Source organism: Lissotriton vulgaris, chromosome 7 (assembly GCF_964263255.1).
Source record: "Lissotriton vulgaris chromosome 7, aLisVul1.2, whole genome shotgun sequence".
Lineage (NCBI taxonomy): Eukaryota > Metazoa > Chordata > Amphibia > Caudata > Salamandridae > Lissotriton > Lissotriton vulgaris.
This window is the reverse complement of record NC_141695.1, coordinates 1,151,276,300-1,151,296,624: the sequence shown is the minus strand read 5'-3', so window position 1 is coordinate 1,151,296,624 and position 20,325 is coordinate 1,151,276,300. Positions and strand designations below refer to the sequence as shown.

The window sequence follows — 20,325 nt, the reverse complement described above, 5'->3', positions numbered from 1 at the left end:
CCCTTCGATGATTTTACTAACCTTTATTGTGAAGACCTTACAATAAGAGCTTATGTATTTCACATAAACATCGTCAGACAGTCATGGTACTCTGAACTATACAAGAGAATCACCGGCTCTTTCAAAAGCATGCAGTCTTTCTTTGTTTGAAACTCTAATTTTATTATAATAAGAACATTACAATCCTCTTTAGAAAACTACAGTGTGGAAGTGCTGCATACCAGTCTGTAAGAGGACAGTGAACAACTCAACCCTGTAAGGTGAAGTAGGAGGCGTTTGTGTGCTTAGGCGTCAGTCCAAATGCTAGTTATGAAAATGAGGTGTAGTGCATCCATTACTATTGATAATGGCATTACTCCTAGTCCTACCCCCTTGCCTTCCTTCTTTACAAATGAGGCTCACCTCCCTCTAGACCTAACCTCAGCCCATGAAAACTCCCCCGCCCCCACCTCCACCTGTACGTAAAGCTGAGCTAGAACTCAGATGTACTGCACCGGGAGGGTCTTAGAAGAAAGGCGAGGGAGTAATGCCATTATCAACAGTAATGGATGCATTACCTCCTTCCCCTCCCTTGCCTTCCTTCTTTACAAATGAGGACATAGCAAGCAGAATAAACCCGAGACGGACAACTGAGTGATAAAGAACACCAATTTAATAACGTACCCCAACCACAGCAGATCAACATCCCTAATCCCTCATAGAGGACAAAACCCTGTGGCCCAGAACATTATCCAAATGTTCCAGACCAGCAATTCGATAGTGACGGACAAAACGTTGTAGGGTCGCAGCCCTACAGATTTACACCACAGAGGTGCCCTGCAACTCAGCCACCGTAGCAGCAATACTGTGAGTCGAACAGCCCTGACCCCAACCGGAGGATCCACCCATTTAAGCTTGTAAGCCAACTAGACCGTGGACCGAATCCAACAACTTGATGTAGTCGTAGAAGGCTTCACACTCTTCTTAGCAGGACAAAAGTTAACAAACAAAGAGTCCCCCTTCCGGAAAGACTCTACAACCTGCAGGTACTGCAGCAATGTCCTTAGCACATCTAGACAGTACAAACAAGATTCTGCAACCGTGGAAGGATCAGGACAAAACTCTGGCAAAATCACCTCCTGGCTGAGATGAAAAGCTGAATTAACCTTAGGGACGAAGGAAGCAACCGGCACCGAAGCCACCTGGTCTGAAAAGATCTTGCCAAAGGGATACTTACAGGACAAAGCCCCCAACTCATCTAAGTGCTGGGCCAAGGTAATGGCCACCAAAAAACAAGTCTTTAATAGTCAAGAGTTTCAACTAAAGACCTTCAAGGGGCTCAAAAGGGTGACCGACAGGACATCCAAGACAAGCTATAAGTTCCAAGAAAGAAAGGACTTGACAGGTCGAGTAAACAAGTTCAACAGACCCTGAAAAAAACAAGGCATCAGGCCTCCATCACCCCTCAAATTATGCCAAAAGCCCCCAAAAGCCTGAATAGCTGCCCACTGCACCCGCAGGGATACCACCGACAACCCCAGATGAGCCCCATCCTGTAGGAACTTCATCACCAAAAAGAGGTCTGCCACCCTGAGATCAACCTCCTCATCAGCACACCAGGCCGAAAAGGCCCTCCAATGTCTAGCATAGGATAGAAGAGTAGAGGATCTACAAGAAGCCTGCAACGTAACAGCCAAATGGTCAATAAACCATAAACCAGCTAAGCCCTGCCGCTCAACCGCCAGGCTGTCAAGTGTAACTTCTTCAAGGTGCACAGGGAAGGGGCAGAAACATCAAAGGAGATGGAACCACAGGAAGGATCTACTCCCGGTTGCAACACACCCGGGCAAGGAGAGGAAACCAATTCGCCCGATGCCAACGAGGTGCAATCAATACCACCTGAGCACGGTCCCTCCGGACCCGAACCAGAAAGGCCCGTAGCAGCGGAAAAGGGGGAAGACATACAGAAGCCCATCAACACCCAGAGCCCTGGGACACGGGCCCAGAGAAGTCGTTCCGGGTCCACAAACAGGTCCACCACAGGGAGGCCCCACCAACTGTTTGAACAAACTGGGACGGAGGGAGAAAACCTTTGACAAGGGAATGTCCCTGCTCAAGTGATCGGCCCGCACATTCTCCACCCCCCGAATGTAGACAGCTGACAGACCCGGCACCCAGACCTGTGCCCACAGAAATATGTCACTGGCCATCAAGTTCATGGACCTGGGCCTGGTACCCCTCTGCCTGTTGACATAGGAGTTCGCCACCACATTGTCTGTCTGAACCAGCACCCAATGGCTCGCAGAGAGACCTGAAAGTGAATCAGGGCTAGCCAAATTGCACACAACTCCAAGACCTCGCGGAGTCTGGCAGGGGCGAGCACCCCTGAGCCTGCTCCATTCCCTGTCAAGCACCCCACCTGGAGTGGCTGGCATCAGAAGACCCCACAGGCAGATCGGGGGGAGCCAAGGAAATCCCGCCTAGAAGATGACGCTGCCAGATCCACCAGGAGAGCTCCTCCCCGATCTGGACAGTCATTGGTAGTGGAGACAATAGACTCAGAGACCCCGGAGACCAACTCAACAGGATCTAGTTGGCAAGGCAAAGAAGGTGAAAATGAGCCTAGTGAACCAGAAACACCACAGAAACCAAATGCCCCTGCACCCTCAGCCACTCCACTGCTGGAGGAGGCTCCAGGGACATTAAGGTCAGAACCTATGACTGAAAAGAGACCAGGCGCCGGTCGGACAGAGTAACATGGCCGACCAGAGTCTGAAAACAAACCCCTATGAACACCATGTCTTGAGAGGGGGACAAAGAAGATTTTTCCCAGTTTACCAAAAAGCTGTGCCCTTGCAGAACCTCCAAGGACTTCTCGACATGAGCGAACAAGAGTCTCTTCTGCTGCATATAGTACAAGGTTATCCAAATAAGGATGAATGAATACCCCTTCTGTATGAAGGAGAGCCACGAGAGGAGCCAGGATATTCGTGAAGAACCTGGGAGAGGACTTGAGGCCGAAGGGATGAACGCAAAATTGAAAATGGGAGTCTCCCACTGCGAACCTCAGAAAACACTGAGAAGAGGCGGTGACAGGGACATGGACATAGACGTCCTCGAGATCCAAGGAGGCCAAAAACATTCCCCATCCAAACCAGAGGAATAATCTCCTGAAGGGTCAACATACGGAAGTGAACAGTTGAAACCCAGGAGATGACCCATTTGAGATCCAGAACGGGCCTAAAACCGTCTGACACATTCTGCACCAGGAACAGAATGGAATAGTCCCCGTTGCCGATGTCTGCGAACGAACCCGACCGATGGCCCGTTTGGCAAACAAACTGGACACCCCTTCCAGCAGAGCCACTCTGCACGGACGGGAGAGAGGCACAGGAGTTATTCAACCCCCTGTATCTGGAGGAACCTGCCAAAAGTCGATCACGTAACCATGATTCACAGTGCTCAGGACCCAGCCATCCAAAAGGTCCTGTTGCCACCTCGAAAGAAAATGCCTGAGCTGGCCTCCAACCAGCAGTGAGTCGTCCAGAGTGTAGTTGTCAGGGACCCTTCTTGGAAGAGCCCTTAGGCGTGGAGGCAGTGTGCTTGGGAGAAAAACGGGGCTGAAACAGTCTCCTCCAGAAAGAATGCCCGCTTTGGGGATGACCAAGAGGCCCTATTCCAAGGCTTATCAGACAAAGCGCACCCCCTTTATAAGGCAAGGCATTCTTTCACTCTTTGAAAGCCGTTGAGAGCATAGCTGGCAACTGATCCCCAAAAAGAGCTTGGCCATAAAATGGTCACTGTAACAAAGCTGCTGTTTCCCCTGTATAAGCCTTCCATTGTTCGAGCCATAGGAAATACCTCACTGCCACAAGGCCTCAGTAGACATAGCAGATAATTTAATAACGTCTGAGGAAATGTCCTCTAATAGCCTAGCCTGCTGTACCATTGCGGCCAGAAGGTCAGAACACTCCAAGCCATCCAGAACAGCCACCGCCAATTTCTCAAAATCCTGCACTAAGGATTGCGCAAAATAAGCAGATAAAAGGCTAACCCTCAGCGCTAAGGTTTCAGCAGCACACGCCATTTTAAGGCCAGGTCCACTTTTTTATCTCTTGCATCAGTCGGGGTACAATCCTCAGGCAGAATGCCACCTTGCCAATCAGCGTGCCCAGGATTGAGTCCAACTTTACCTTGTGAGGTAAGGGGTCGTCCCCCCTCCAACAAGTAAAGTTTCAGGAGAAAGCGAGGGACCTGCTATTTGTCCACCTCACGGCATTCTCTCAGCACCATCTCCTTCACTGGGCCCTAAAAAGACATGCCCAACCAGGAAGGCTTAGTGTACTGAGGAAAAAGAGTCCGACAGTCCTCGCTCAGCTGGAATGGAGGAAAACCTAAATTGTCCTATACATGAGCCAGAATGTCCCACATTTCCTCCCTGGATACATACTTACAGCCAGAGGCAGTAGAATGACCCTCACCATCCGAGGGAGATAAGTCGCCCATAGGATCCAATGGACTAGGACGGGACTAAACAGAAAGCACCGGCGGGCCTGCAGAGCTCTGGTCAAAGCAGCCTCAATCATGCCCTTCAATTCTTCTTTAGATATGAGAGGCACTTCACCCCCACTCGGCCCTGGCTTCTAGGGTGCTTCAGGAGGACCGGAAACTGGTCAGAAGATGATGAAGAAGAGGACACCAGATTGTTCCTTTCAAACAACCTCTTGTGACACATGACCGCAGCAAACTGGTGAAGTCACTCCTCAGCAACCCCACTATACGGCTTAGAAACTACCATGCCGGCAACCAATAGAAAATCGCCACAAAAATTACCCCAATCAGTAGAAAATACCAATATGCCCACAATAAATAAATGACAGGTCAAAAACCCGGCATAACAGGTCTCAATTAATGTGCACTGTAAAGGCCGCCTCACAGCCTCAAACCGGAAACCCAGCCGCAGGAGGACTGCCGGCCTCCTTCATGACTTCCTGTGCAAGTGCTCCGCCCCTTGACCACGAGGAGACCGTGAAGAGACAGCACGCTGGGAGAATGCTACCGAGGGCACCGCCGACAGAGAGAACCAAACCAAAGACTCCCAGACACCGCCACATAGAGAAAGCCAAAGGTAAGTCTCACCTAGGGAGACAAAAAAAGAACAGGTGGAGGTCGGGCGGGCGCGGTTTTTATTGGCTGTGGGTAGGTCTAGCGGGAGGCGGGCCTCATTTGTAAAGAAGGACGGTGAGGGAGGGATGGAAGGTAATGGTCTTTAAAGAGACTGATGTGGAGGGATGAAATGAGAGCAAGAAAAGGGCCAATATTCCTCGATAAGGCATCCTTTTCCCTCCAATATGCTACATGATAAGGGTTGAGTATTTCAGAATTCAAACAAAGCGGGAACATGCGTTTTCTGAAACCTAATGTTTATACATAAACAAATATATCTGTATAAAATATTCAGTTATAGACTTCTATCATTAGGAAATACAGAGCAAAGGAGAACAACTCAAAACTAGTAAAGAGTGTGCAGGGGCAGGAGGACACATTCTCTCTGAGAAATTGCTGATCAGGAGTTACAAATTAGCATTCGTCAGCTAATCCGAATTTTGCAGTTTGGGAAACTTATATTTTGAGGTCATCTCCTTAGGAGTACATTGTCAGCTGCAGCCACTGTTGCATGGGGACCTTGACTTTGTCATCCCTATCTTTATCCAAGGCTTTGAAGGCTCGGAGCATAGCATCCAGTCGCACAAGGCAGCTGGTATAGTTGTCAAAGTCCATATTTCAATTTTCATCAGACTATCTTCGAACTACAATGTAGAGCTGGTCTATCTACAATGTAGAGCTGGTCATTCAACCGGAACCCTGCAGCTTCTAATGGCCCCAGCAGCTCTGACCTGTCAATGGTCCCAAATCTGTCAGTGCCATATCGGTTGTAACTGGCCTGCCACTTCCTGACATTGTCCTATAAATACTCAAATTCACTGAAACCCAGTTTTCCAGTGCTGCCACTATCCATGACAGCCACCATGGTACGACACAAGTCAATTCTGAACCCATCAGGCTTGAGGTCTGCATTTCAGTGGTGACCTTGTTTAAAATTACCATCAACTCTGTCTGTCTCACTTCCATATCATCTCCAGCCAGCTGTGCAAATAAGACTCTGAAACTGACGGACCTCTTCCCTTTCACTGGCCTGGACCCTGGAAGCATGGCTGCGGGGGGTGGTGGCATCACGGATGATGTTCATGAAGGTCCCCATCATGTTTCCTGCTCCTCCACCACTACCATCTCTGAAGACACCCTTCTTAAAGCTATTGATTAGGAACATTATGGCGTCTCATGAAGTAAGATACAAGAAAGATACAAGATGGAGTCACGGGATGTGGGACGAGGAGCACTGCTCGGGAGGCAGAGCTGCTCCTGGTGCAGTCTTTCTTTTGTTATGATCGGTTTTATTGTCATTGTATTACTATTCTTCAAGCCAAAATGTATTTCTCATGTATCTAATATTTTCCGGTCATGTCAGTATGTTGTTGCAAGCAAAATGTGACCTGCAAATGTGGTTTAATACAAACAAAATACAGCAGGCTTAACAAATATAGTTTTTCTTTGTTGAAAATACACATTGTTTAAAATTAGTGTATCTTTGTTTAATAACTAGCTTTTACGAAATCTTTATTTGTAGAAAATTACAGGTACTGCTTCAGAATGCAGTTCATGTCTGTGGAACTTGTATGTTTGAAGACTATCCTCAATCGAGATAGGACAGTCAAACTCCTGAGCAAAACCGTTAAATTAACATTTTCATCCTTCTCCCTAGCATCAACCATGATGAGTCGCGCATCCCCGTGGACATCCCTGAGGCCCGCTGCCTGTGCACGGGCTGCATCAACCCCTTTACCATGCAGGAGGACCGTTCAATGACCAGCATCCCCATCTACGGCAAGATTCCCGTCAGGAGGTTGCTCTGCCCGTGGGAAGTGCAGGGTAGGAAGTCCCACCGCAAGAAGAAGAGGTGCCACCCAGTATATCAGACGGTGATGGAGAACATCGTGATTGGTTGCACATGCATCTTCTAACCAGTGAAGCAAAGCCTGAAGCATTCAGATGGATCACAAAAATATACACACCCCTTTTCCATATGACATGGTAGTTGTCCTCTTCCAATAGCTATCTTGAGTAGAACCAGCACCGACAGAAGCTCAATGCTCCTTACAGTGAAAATCATCCAAAATAGAACCTGTATCACAAAAGGCTAAGACAGTAGGGAGCAAAGCAGAATCTGTCGGGATACTCTTCAGAGTGGAGCAGGGATTGCATCCTACATATTACACTTCATGTCTTAAAGACCAGGAGCCATATTATCAAGAACGGCGATAACATTATCGCTGCTAAAGCGGCAGGAAACTGCTGCTAAAGCGGCGATAAGGGACTTGATAATATGCCCTTATGAATTCCTGTAGAAGTCCAGGTTCTGGTGTGAATGACATCAAACCTGGGCTTCGATGGGAATTCACAAGGACATATTATCAAGCCCATTATCGCCTCTTTAGTAGCAGTTTCCTGTCGCTAAATCGGCGATAATGTTATCACCGCTCTTGATAATATGGCCCCTAAGCTCCTTGTCGTTTGCCTGCTGAATAGCGACCCTACTCAAAAATCATCCTTTAGAAAAATTGCTCTCAAACCAGGCTCTCTCCCCAATTTGTAGGCTATAGAACGCTTAATGGTTGAATGAACCAAAGAGTTTTCATTGACCATTGTGTAATTCCATATGGCAGCTTAAGACATCCTGTGGGATTGGGGCTCAACTGCTACCAATTGATCAACTTTGTCCTTAACCAGAACCAAATTCCTACGTTCAATTTACCCTAGTGTCTACATGTGATTCATGCAAATAAAGCCAGCTCATATTTAAGCACCATGTAGGAAAATACACATGATTGCTAAGACAGACAATGGAAACTTGCAACTCACTTTGACCTGTGAACTGACCAGACATGCGGAGATAACCCTGATTCTAAACACAAAGGGCCCGATGCACAATGCTTTGTCAAGGACTAAGTGAGTCTTACAGAAATTCACAAGTATATCACAATTAAGTTAAGAGTAAAACATTACTTCCAACAGTGGAAACTTTGTGAATCATACCCGAAAGAATATGTTATAGTAATGTACATGACCCAGGGCCAGCATCACCATCACAGCAATTCAACAGGGAAGACATAATCCCTTGTGCTATTCAAGTTAAGGAGCTCGGCCTTTGGCACCTCAGCTCAGCACCTCCTGGTGCAGTATCTTCACTAGGACAAATACTCGTGCCCAGTGCTAGGAGCCCCAGTCTCCATCCAAAATGGCTGATACTAGTACCATTTTGTCCTGCTCATTCACAGACAAAGCCACGCCCCAAATAAATGACCTTTTAAAACTAAGACACATGCAACTCATGTAGGTATGTATTTATGCAGACGCAAAGTGTAATTTGTGGTTTATTATCATTGTTAAGTGTGAGGATGGACCAGGACTCGAGTGAGTCATGACATCCCTACCGTCTTTCGAACAATGGTAATAAACAACAAGCATACAAATATACCTACAAATAGTCAAATGTGTGCCAGTACTAAAACGTACCTTATTTGGGTTGTGGTGATGGTAGCACATTGAATATTATTCTACTCTGTGGGTCTGATTCACAAAGGTAAACTTCAGTTTGGTGTTAGTTTGCGATTGTTTGCTATTTACAAAGGGATTTACGAGCAGTAAACTTTCACAAAAGTGTAAATTTACCTTTGTCGATCCGGCCAAAGGTATTGGCATACAGTTTATCCAATTTTCATGAGTATCTGTAGTAAGAAATTGTATTAAAACCAAACCATGATGCAAGGGGTTAAATTTGTGCTTTGTGCAATGTGGTAACATTACACAAAGGAGACATTATGACTTTTAAGTTATTTGTTTCCCTATGTAAATTGTTACTTGCAGTCTCTGAACCAGTAAAAAATATTTTCTCATGCCAATTTTGCTGTATAAATAAACTCTAATTTGAAATTTGCACTGTGATAAGAAATGTGTGAACGTGCATTTATTAGTACAGTTGCTCTCAATAAAGTGTTATTTGGCCACATTTCTTTTCACTTCTATTTTTCTGTACTGTGGGAATAAACTCGAATTTGACCTTTGTACTCTAGTAATAAACGGTGGAATGTGCGTTTATTTGTACAAAGCGTGAGAGAGAGATTTATGCATATGCAGATATGTTCACGACTGCTTAGTGAGAGAGTGGCATATCTATCACACAAACTGTATATGTTCACGATTACACTTGCACCTATATTCTATGGAGCCCCAAAGCATACTCTCCAGTTTATTCTAAATAAAATAGATTGAAAGTACATAAACAATACATAACAATACAAAACATACTCGATATTTATAACAATGAAATAGTCGCGTTTTTCATTTTCTGTATTCAAATCACTTTTTGTGTAAAATGTTGCATAATTCTAAATCACATTTCCCCGCAAATAATAATTTTCTGCAGACAAATCACTTTTCTTGCAAAATGTTGTACAATTCTAAACAGCATGGCGGCAATGTCAATTTATATAAAATATGGCATTAATTGTAAACATCCCAACATTCTACAACAAAAAACTTTCTTTGCATTTATTTTTTTTCTAAAAAAAAGGTAGAATTTATATTAAAATGGGAGATTTTTTTTAAAGAGGTGAAATTGTGTATTTTAAGAAAGCAGGCAACCTTTTATAAAGTACACACATATTCGAACAACATAAGCACTAAAAGGAGCACTACTCTCAGAAATAGATTTTTTATTTAAAGTGTGAAGATTTATCTTAAAAAAAAGAGTACATGATTTTCCTACTAAAGATTTACATAATCGTTTTCCTTTTAGAAAAGAGGACAGCAGTTAATATTTCAAAAGTGCACTGCATTCTACACCAAGCACTGGCAAAGCCAATCAGACTCGCCTTTAAAAGGCAAATGCCAAGCTATTGGAATTGTCAATGCTTGTTTGCATTGGAAGATTGTAAAAGGAAAAAAAACCTAAAATGCCTGCCAGTGCGTAATGCCGCATGCCCGCACAAGCACACGCATTGGATGGTCATCTTTGAATGTTTTTTTTCATGAAGAAATAGCATCCTTAGGAGACCACTGACGTGCTTGCATGCAGCGACGCACTGACAACCGCGTTAGATAATTTTTAAAGCTTAAGTTACAATTATAAGACGGCAGCCATTTTAGAAAGTTAAATGTATAAAAAGGAAATAATAAGAAGCATGTGATGTGGAAAACTAAAGAAGCAAATACTCTGGTAGCTATGTGCAGATTCCAATCCTTTGCAGAAATAAATGAAATAAAATGTTCAGATGGAAATAGCAGGGGCAGGAAGCCACGGATAAGAGGCGGTAGCAGAGTCCTTGCGCTATTACAAAAATGTTTATTTTTTTAAAAAAGTATTAAAAAAAGGGGTTAAGAGGGCGGTGATGAGTGGGTGGGAAAGAAGAGAGAAAAGCAATGCACTCCCATGGAGTCCTGAAAGATGAATGAAAAAATGAGGAAAAAAAACAGTTCCCTGATGTCAGCAGTGAAAGGATACAACTCATTCGATCAACATGGTCGCATAGTGTATATTCTGCAGCAGAGAGACAAATAAAAGAATAGCGGGGAAATCCAACAAATAAAGAAAAACAAACGGAGATAGACAACAAAGCTATCTAATCATGAACAAGAGCTGACCAAAATCCGCAGTTTGTATTATTGCATTAAAGACAATAGAACTTAGACATTAGAAACTAAAACAAGCATTTTCAAAGTCAATATGTCTTGCCTTTGAGACTTATTGGCTTTGCCAATGGTTTTTTCATGCTTTACAGCATCCCTAATGCTATGTGACATGGCTCAAAAAAAAAAAAAGCTTATGATGTAACCCGCATTGTCATTTTGTAGGCGTGTGCATCACGCTTCGCATGCCTACAGAAAGACGCAGTTGCTTTTTTTCCTTTTGTTTACCGATCCGCATTGGAGCAGTAAGTAACAAGAAAAAAGCAGCAAGAAATATTTTTTTAAAGCATGTAGGGAAATGGGTGAACAACATGGAGGGCGGAAGCCACATGGAGGACTCAGGTGGGGGGGAGAGACACAAACTACATGAGGACAGATCAATGTGGAGGGCGGTGGGGAGAATATAAACACACAGGTGAGAGAGAGAAATAAGGAGTAAGGGGAAGCACACAGGTGAGGAACCAATGTGTGGTCATACTTGGTTGAGCGAGCCCTGGAGGGGGGGTTGGTGTGAAGCACACGGGTTAAACAGACCAACATGGAGCTGTGGTGTGGGCAAGAGAATGATAGAAAGGAGAATGTTGCAAAACACATGTACTCTAATGGAGGCCTTAGCAAAAAAAAAGTAGTATTTGAAGAGTGAGCAGTGGAAGGAAAAAAGTAATAGGGGCATTCACAAGGGGAGGGACAATCAGAAGAAGAGGAAGGAAAGCCCACACAAGGTAACAAATAACAAGCACGCAAATGAGAGTGACATAAAACCAACCAATAGTAAGCAATGGGTGGAGTCTAAGCTACTATGAGCTGACGAAAGGTATTTTCACCAATAGGCAGCTTCACATCTGGAAACACTGGGCATATTAATTATTCTTATTTCCTATCCATTGTAGACTGCACTAATACCTCTTGCTTACTGTAAAGAAGCATTCACAAAATAAACGCAGTCACAAGGCCTTGGAGGTTTCTGTTTGATAAAGTGTCCACCTTCCAGTCTGAATTCTGTTTAGAATGATATTTTAGTTAATCTAGTATTTCGTGAAGAGTAATATGGTTCTCCCAACCTTTCTTTTATTGTGCCGGAGTCCATGACATTTCTTACCTGAAATTAAATTTGATTTATCTTTCTAAGTTTCAGTGTCCTGTATGTTTATTCAATTCTTAAAATCCTCAGTTTTATTAAAGTGCAATGTATATTATTTTCAGATGATGCACAGTGGAATGTGCTAGAAGGATGGTCTCAATGTAAATTGTAAATTTCACAATTTCTTCTGGGTGGGCGCTACTTCACAGGTGTGACTAGGGTTGGACTTTCTGGATTTCAGCAGGTGTATGTGAGGAGACATAAGTGAGAGAGAGTGTGTATGTGTGTTGATCACACTAACTCAGCAAGTAGCAACAAGGGTGTGCCATAGCTGCAGATGGGAGCCAATGCACATCAGCGCTAAGCTGGGGTGAGTTCAACTAAGCTTTTAGCAGCAATGTACGAGGGCTTCCTGTAGCTCAGCGTGTGTGATTCAGGGCATACTGATGAGCAGTTGTGAGCAAAGGCACATTCCTTATCAGTAGGTCAAAGGCCACACTTCATCTAAGCTGGTGTGAATGAGGTCCACTACTTCTTAGTAGTTGTGAACGAGCCCGCAGTAGTCATCAGCAGATGTGGGTGTGGTCTGAATACGAATGAGCGTGCACCAGCTTAGCACATGTGAGTGGTGGAGCACTGGCTCTTAGTAGGTGCAAACTAGCACCCGGGTGTGTGCGAGGGCTTATTAGCTCAAAAGGCACAATAATGACCTTGAAGAACCTAAGGCTTCTGATTCTTATTGCATCAAATGCATTTGTGCAATTGTGCACTGCACGGGTAATGTTGAGCACGTCTTGACTGTCATTCCTTTACAAGGGCCATTCCATATTTTAGATCATTAAAGAAGGAGAGTTAGAACAATCAGTAATGACATTCTTCAGGACATCACTTCTTTCTGAATCACTTTTTATAGTATGAGATGAATTCCTTTGATTATGCTGCTCCTGCCACCTTCTTTAAGTCATCTCATATAATCTCATTCTTGGTTCCCGTCCAATTCTTCAAATGTGTTACGGAACAGTCCTTCAGTGGCAGCCGGCATGGGTAGTAAAGTGGTCGAAGGGGTGTGTAAGAAAATTTTTTTAAAACGTACCTTATGGCCGCGTCCCTCACATGACACCTGCCCTCCATGTCTGGGACAAACAGGAACCAGGAAGCAAACCCATGCTCCGCTGAGCCAATCACAATTGTGCAATGCAGCATTGTGATTGGTCTGAGCACCATGGATTGGCACTCAGCCAGGGAATGGGAGTCTGGGCATGTTCTCCACCCAGGATGTAAAGCAGTCTAGGTGGAGATCATGCAAAGGGTGCCTGACCCTTTGGCTCGGCCGAGACAGCCGGCCAAAGCGTCATACACACTTAAAGTGTTCCCACCACGCTTCCCCTGCTCAGCGAGCAGAGCAGACCCGCCACGCCCCGCTAAGACACCGCAGCAGGAACAAATAAAATGATAATATGATCATTTAATTTTTCCTTTCTCTGCTGCTAAGTAGTGGGGTGAAGCTCTTCCGCCTTAGTGGAGGAGCTGCCACCGTAGTCCTTACTTTGAATAGAATTGCATCTTATTTAATTTCTATCATTGTCTTAGTGGAAAACGCCTCCTCCACTTTGATTGTGTCCAAATACTACTTCGTTGTCTTATTATAGACGTGTGGTCCATGCTGATAATGGACGGCCATTAGATGTCCTCAGCTGGAAATCACCTCTGAAAATGCCATTGTAGTCTCCAAACATTCATTTGTGCGCCAAGTGGTCGTGTCACATGGCCAGCATTTGCCATCCTATATCATTAAAGTGGTAAAAGAATGCACAAACGTTCAATAATGTCCGCAAAAGGTTAGCAGGTGCTGACAATGTGGAATTACATTAGCAAAAGTGTAACCTGATAAAAGAAATACTAATTAGATAATGTCATTTGTCACGTCTGTGAAACTGAACCCTTTCCACTGCATTTATTTACTGCAGTATCTGCTGGCTTACAGTAAAACTGCACTAGTGCCAGACGGGTAATAGGTTGCACTGCAGCCTAGTTTGTCTGAGGGTAAAGGTAGTGGTCCTCAGCACCAAAGGCCCATTAAATTCAGTTACGTGCTCAACTCTTTTTACCGCACATACCAGAATTAGACGTTTTGTAGATAATACACGCTACAATTTTATCCAAGTACATTTCAGAAGGTAAAACCCTTTTTTATTTTATAAACCAGGTTTATTGATTTTATTAAAAAACATATATATCACAAAAAAAACAATATTGGCCAGAGTCTATCCCAAGTACAAAACTGGGATGAATTGAAAGAACTAAAACGCTGTCAGGTGCGAGTCCTTTTACATGGAGCCATCATGGCAGAATACCTCAGGGGCAATGCTGCACCAACAGGCTTGTTGGTCACAAATGCTCCCAGGATATTCCTGGATGATCCCCTTTTAAAAAAAGAATGGTCACTGATTGCATGGCGCTGCTCTCGGGATTGGCTAATACTGATTATCAATAAGGCCAAGCGTCTCTCAGATGCCATACTAATAAAAATCAAAACCAGTGAAGACCATTTACTTACGAAGATCAAGTTAACACTCTATAAAAAGAAACGTGAGAAAGTCAACAAAGAAATAACAGAACACAAAGACTACCTTATGCAAAATAAAATCGCTAAACTACAGAAAGATCTCAAGAAGTTTAGTCATGAAAGGGTTTACCCATATATAAAGGATGACTACAAAGGAAAATAATTTTCTGACACAGGGTCATCACGGAGTGGACAGTCAAGAACCGCGTACTCAGAACGAGAGGGCTGGTCAAGTGACGGATCCAACAGAAACTGGAATAACAAATCAAGAAGACCACGACGAGATGGATATAACCAGAATTACGGAAAACCCCAGATGTGCCCATGGCCTAGCCCGTTTGGACCAGGGCTTTACCATGGACCACCACAATACCAGGTGGAACCCTACTTCTAACCTGACTTCAACCAACATTTTGTAGGACAGGGCGGACGGAGAGACGGGCACGGCAGATGGGGCAACAGAAGAGTACAATGGGAGGAAGACAGACCAGGACCACACACGAGGAGCAACACCAGGGGCCAACAACAACCAGGGACCAGCGGAACAGATTGATAATGAATCTCACAAACAATACACTTACAAATGACGAGATGAGTGTTCTGGAAAAGGGCCTGGGTTTTAGCCCCACCACCCATCTAGACAAATTCCGCCTGCGTTGTGACCTGGGCGATTTCTTCAGGAAGATCAGGATAAAACCTTTTTCTGAATAAAGGGGAGACTACCAAAGAGGGAAATTACACTGACCTGAAACTTAAATCTACCTTCTACCCTCCATCTAACCTTATACCCCCAGAAGTCCTCGCGTTTGAAGAGGCAGTGATAAAAGAGGTGGAAGAACTCCAAGCACAGAGGGATGTTTACAACAATTTGAGCAACAACGAATGGATGCCTTGGAGAAATTGAGAAATAGATCTGAACTGATCATTAAACCGGCTGACAAGGGGGGTGCCACAGTGATTCAAGACTCCTGTGCATACAAAACAGCTTGCCTCACTCTCCTGAGTGACACCAAGTTTTACAAAAAAAATCAACATAGATCCTACAAAAAGATTAAGAAAACCCATCTATACCATAACAACAGATACCCTGGATAAGGGCTGGATCTCCAAGAAAGAACAGGAGTTCCTCAGCCAAGATGAACACTAGGGTGTGTGAGGGTAATTAAAAACAAAAAGGTGCTTTTTCCCCAACACACCGTTGTGATTAGCACAACCTTTCACTAGAGAGGTCCCTTTCTTTTACAGGTTCCCCCTTGTTTTGCCCTGCACGAATGTACAGGTGACATACTATCCAGTGTAGGAGAAGTGTGGCTCAATGGTTAGAGCAAAAAACACTCAGGAACCTATTTAAATTCCAAAACCGGCAGCACAGCCACATGACGTAGAGTCCAATCAATTAAATTATTTTATCCTTATTCTTTGTATAGTCCTTATTTTAATCCATTTAATTTATCTGCCGTTTTTTCATTTTTCTTCAATTCATTTTACTCATTATTGTTCAAATAGAAGATAAATCTCATAAACACAGGAGACGAGGTGATTTCCAAATGTCACGTTTTTAATTGAATTACCCAATGCATTTCTGGACGAATCCCTTCGTCAGGGATATCTATAAGGCAAAAATGAACGTCCATTATCTTCTAAATTACACATCAACCTCTATAGAACACTTGATATTATCTGCATAATCTCCGTAGTTTGTGCTCAATTACTCAACAACCATACAACATTTGATTAAGCAAAAACATTAACAGTCCCCCTTCCCTGTTCTCACGTAAAGCCCAAAAACTTGACTAGCGCCTCTATTCTTCTTGAAGCTAGCACATTTTACTGACACACTTTACAAGCTATTCACACCCTTTTCCGTAGTACAGTCTTATTGCGCTTACCGTGACAACTGTAGTACATTCTACGAGGTTAAAAACAACATGGATTCGTATACAACCAGCTTCTAATAAATCAGGCAAATTCCATGACTTCTGGTCGGGTTCACATTTTAAAAGTGCACAGACGCAACACTTCTTCCTCGATGAAATCCACTGCTTCTCAGAGGCTCATCTATTTATACTAGCGTGTAAATTATCTGCAGGTGCTCAATCAAATGGTTTCATTGTGAAGACTACAAATCACTCATCAACAGACTACCGGTCATTATGGATGTTAAACCCTCTTTCATCCTACCCTTAAAAACTGCATTGCCCAGAATTCCTTGCAATGTATCTTTTCCAAGCCACGATTCTCCCCAGCAGCCCGATGCTCACATTGTATGCCCCTCACCTAAAACCTTAAGTCTAACAAGCACATCATCTCAATATCTCGGATACGATTGTTCAAGTTCAACAATGCTTGTGAAATTTAATTTTCAATGGTAGAGCGGCAGACCCCGATGCAGAGGTCTAGCCCGGGACCAGGGTTCAAGTCTGACCATAGGTCAGGCTATTGGAGTATTTTTTGTGATATATAGTCTATCAGGAGGATATACTCCGGTTATTTTCCTCTTCAACCATCCAGATACTGAGAATTCACTCGGTGAGTTTACGTGTTAACCATTTATTTTAAAAATTCCTAGTCAAGCCTAAGACTGTTTGACTGAAAATGAAAGAAAAACACTACTCATGTTGACTCTTAAAACAACCAGATTGTAGCAATGTTAATCTCAGAACCATTAAAGCAAAAAACTGCATGCATCTAAAAGGCTAATTTACGGATAGAGCCATTTTCTAGAACTTCACTGGCCCTCATTAGGATTGGCCCAGGGTTTGGAGCGATATTTATTGCCTCTGCGGGCCTCAAGATTTATCAGGTGTGAGAAATGGCACTTATTACATGTATGTACGGAATAACTTGCAGATTGTGATGCTTACTGCACTATAATCTGCATGTTATGGTATTTGCCAGTCATTTCCCCTCAGTAAAACTCAGAGGGTTTGCCCCAAGGGGAGTGAGGATTTGGCATGGCCACAATGATCGCCAAAAGGGATATTGCACTCCCACATTCCAAGATACCTGCTCGATCTTGGTTAGACTCTCTATATGTTCTAGACTGTAAACAGTGATGGATTTGGAAAAAATTACTCCAGGATCCTAAAAATTGGGGGTCATGATGTGACAGAGGAAAGGGTGTGGAGTCATGCGTGGCAGAGCTTAAAAAGCTGAGTCTGACAGTCCCTGTGTACATTATTTTTAACAAAAATTTGCTACAGAGAAATTGGCAAAGAGGACATATGTGATAGTAAATTTGTTCTAGACTACTTGATCGGTCACAAAGAGGTTGCATTTCAAATTACCTTACAGGGTTAAGACACCTGCTGCAGAGATCATTGTGTGCCCAGCAATTTTGCGGGGATTTAATATGGTAAGATAACCGGTGGCTAATGCAGTCCCCGGAGAGGTCAGTATTTTATCCAGTCACAGTTTTGACTCATAAGGTAGCATAGAGTTTTCATTTGCCTGAGCAAAATGTCTAACAAGCAAATCAGAGCATTTATTTAGATAGGTAAGAATGTTACTACTGTCGACAATGAAGTCATTCTGCCAGTTCTTTAGTTGCCAGCTTTATAATGTAGCACTGTGATCTGTTTACAAGCATCAAGGCGCTGCATGCAAACTAAGTCATGGGTTTAGATCATTGTTGTTTTTTCCAAATCTGTTGATTGCAAAAAAGGATTCCCTTTGGAAGTAATAACTTATTTTTAGTACAAACAACCACAAACATTATGTTATGTTTTAGAACATAACTTGGTGTTTTTCCAGATCATTTACTTTAAACAGACATGGTCTACAAGTATGGAGTAGATTTGACTCCTACACCTTATAACCCTCCCTGTCTTATAGAACATTTCCTGTACATTGATTTACACACTAGTAAGATGTATTGTGCTTCTGGGAATGCTCTGACACCCTACATTTGGATGAGGAGCGCTATGAAAGAAATAAATAAAAATAATAGGTGCCATTTGAATCAATGTTTGTGTAATTACTCATACAGACAGATAAGTCTTGCATTCTTAGAGTGCAAGCACATCTCTTACATAGGAAGTTGAACAAAGTTAAAAACCTGTCTCCAATAGTTTTTCTTGTGAAGTGAGAACAAGCAGTGCTCTTTTTTTCCTTCCATTATATTGGGATCTAGGTGCTAGGATCCAGATAGCTTCCTGTCAGGCTGATACTTGAACTAAAGGAGGGCTGATGGTCCTTTAAATCATGCCTTTGTTTTAGGCTCATCTGGATGTTAAATTAAGAAAGCCTCCTCCTTTCTGGAAGCTGCTCCTCCAAACGGAATAAAGACAGTGTGTATGCTCTGCTGAATTATATCCTGTGTCAGAAAATGACACCTGAACAAGTAAAGCATGTTTCCTTGGGGAAATAGCAGCCAGAACCAGGATCCGGTGGGAATCCCCCTATATACCAGCACTAACTGTAAACCAACCATTATTGTGTGTACTGGATCATCAGTCTTTATTCTTAAAATAGAAGGGGTAACATCCATAGTGCCCACACCGCCAGCGCTCGCTCCGCACTGCGCACATTAACACTTATATACCAAGGAAACTCATGAGACATATTTATGGGAAAGCAGTGCTGCAGGTTTATTACATACAACAGGTAGCTGATAAGGTGGGTCATCTTACAGGCGATCCAATGCGGCAGCCCCTCGCTGACCCGCATGCCTAAGGAGCCATCTTGCACGGCGAGACGATGCTCTGACGGTGCAGTAAATTACCATTTTATTTTGTTAAACTCCCGCCCCCCCCTGTCAGGGCGGAGCGATGAGGCGCACCCCCGGTCGGTTCAGGCCCCCCGACCGCCCGAAGGACTAACGGGGCGCCAACGCTGTCTCCTGGAACCCCCTCGGCTCCAGGTTCTTGGCTCAGGCACCCTTACTGTGCCAGGCAGAGGTATTTAGACTGTATCCTTCTGCCGCAGAGGTACCCCTACTGTCCATTTGCTTCCAGATCGCCCTGCAACACAAAACATGACCATTAAAAGATTCACAACTTTCGCCCGCCGCTCTGCAGCTGGGTCAGGGTTCAGGGTGGGATCAGCGCAGAGCCAAGGGAACCAGGCGCGGGAAGGAGAGGCCGAGCAAAGTTGCTGGGACCGCTTTATACACAAAGGAAAGCCCCAATCCCCAGTAGAGCCCTCCCTATTGGCTGCTGGCGAGGAGGGCGGCTCAGGGAGGTGACGTGCTACGGGCTCTGCTCGCCCGTCGTGTGGGACTAAGGCGCTGTGCCTCCCCTGCGTGTCGCGCGGTCAGCGGCAGAGTGCCCACACCGTCAGCGCTCGCTCCGCACTGCGCACATTAACACTTATATACCAAGGAAACTCATGAGACATATTTGTGGGAAAGCAGTGCTGCAGGTTTATTACGTACAACAGGTAGCTGATAAGGAGGATCATCTTACAGGTGATCCAATGCGGCAGCCCCTCGCTGACCCGCATGCCTAAGGAGCCATCTTGCACGGCGAGACGATGCTCTGACGGTGCAATAAATTACCATTTTATTTCGTTATACTCCCGCCCCCCCTGTCAGGGCGGAGCGATGAGGCACACCCCCGGTCGGTTCAGGCCCCCCGACCGCCCGAAGGACTAACGGGGCGCCGACGCTGTTTCCTGGAACCCCCTCGGCTCCAGGTTCTTGGCTCAGGCACCCTTACTGTGCCAGGCAGAGGTATTTAGACTGTATCCTTCTGCCGCAGAGGTACCCCTACTGTCCATCTGCTTCCAGATCGCCCTGTACTCCGCCACAGCTCTGGAGGAGGCCCACGTCGATGACAGAGCCCCCCACCTATCCAGTTACTTGCAACCTGCCGCTGACAGAGCCTCTTGTACGTTTAGGAGAAAGACATCCATACCCAGCCCAGACAAGTGCACCCCGTCGCTCTCGTAATAC

The 20,325-nt window shown here is 44.4% G+C and overlaps 1 protein-coding gene and 1 pseudogene across 1 annotated transcript in view; one reads left to right on the top strand and one right to left on the bottom strand.

The window, feature by feature from the left end:
- The window catches only part of IL17B (interleukin 17B), a 49,635-nt gene extending 40,529 nt beyond the window's left edge, over positions 1–9,106 (top strand). Inside the window, exon 3 of the mRNA XM_086931593.1 lies at positions 6,803–9,106. Coding sequence (XP_086787719.1) covers positions 6,803–7,061 — 259 coding nt within the window. The 3' untranslated portion in view covers positions 7,062–9,106. The remainder of the gene's footprint in view (positions 1–6,802) is intronic.
- LOC147703059 (calpain small subunit 1 pseudogene) lies at positions 5,623–6,310 on the bottom strand (annotated as a pseudogene).
- Positions 9,107–20,325: the final 11,219 nt, after the last annotated feature.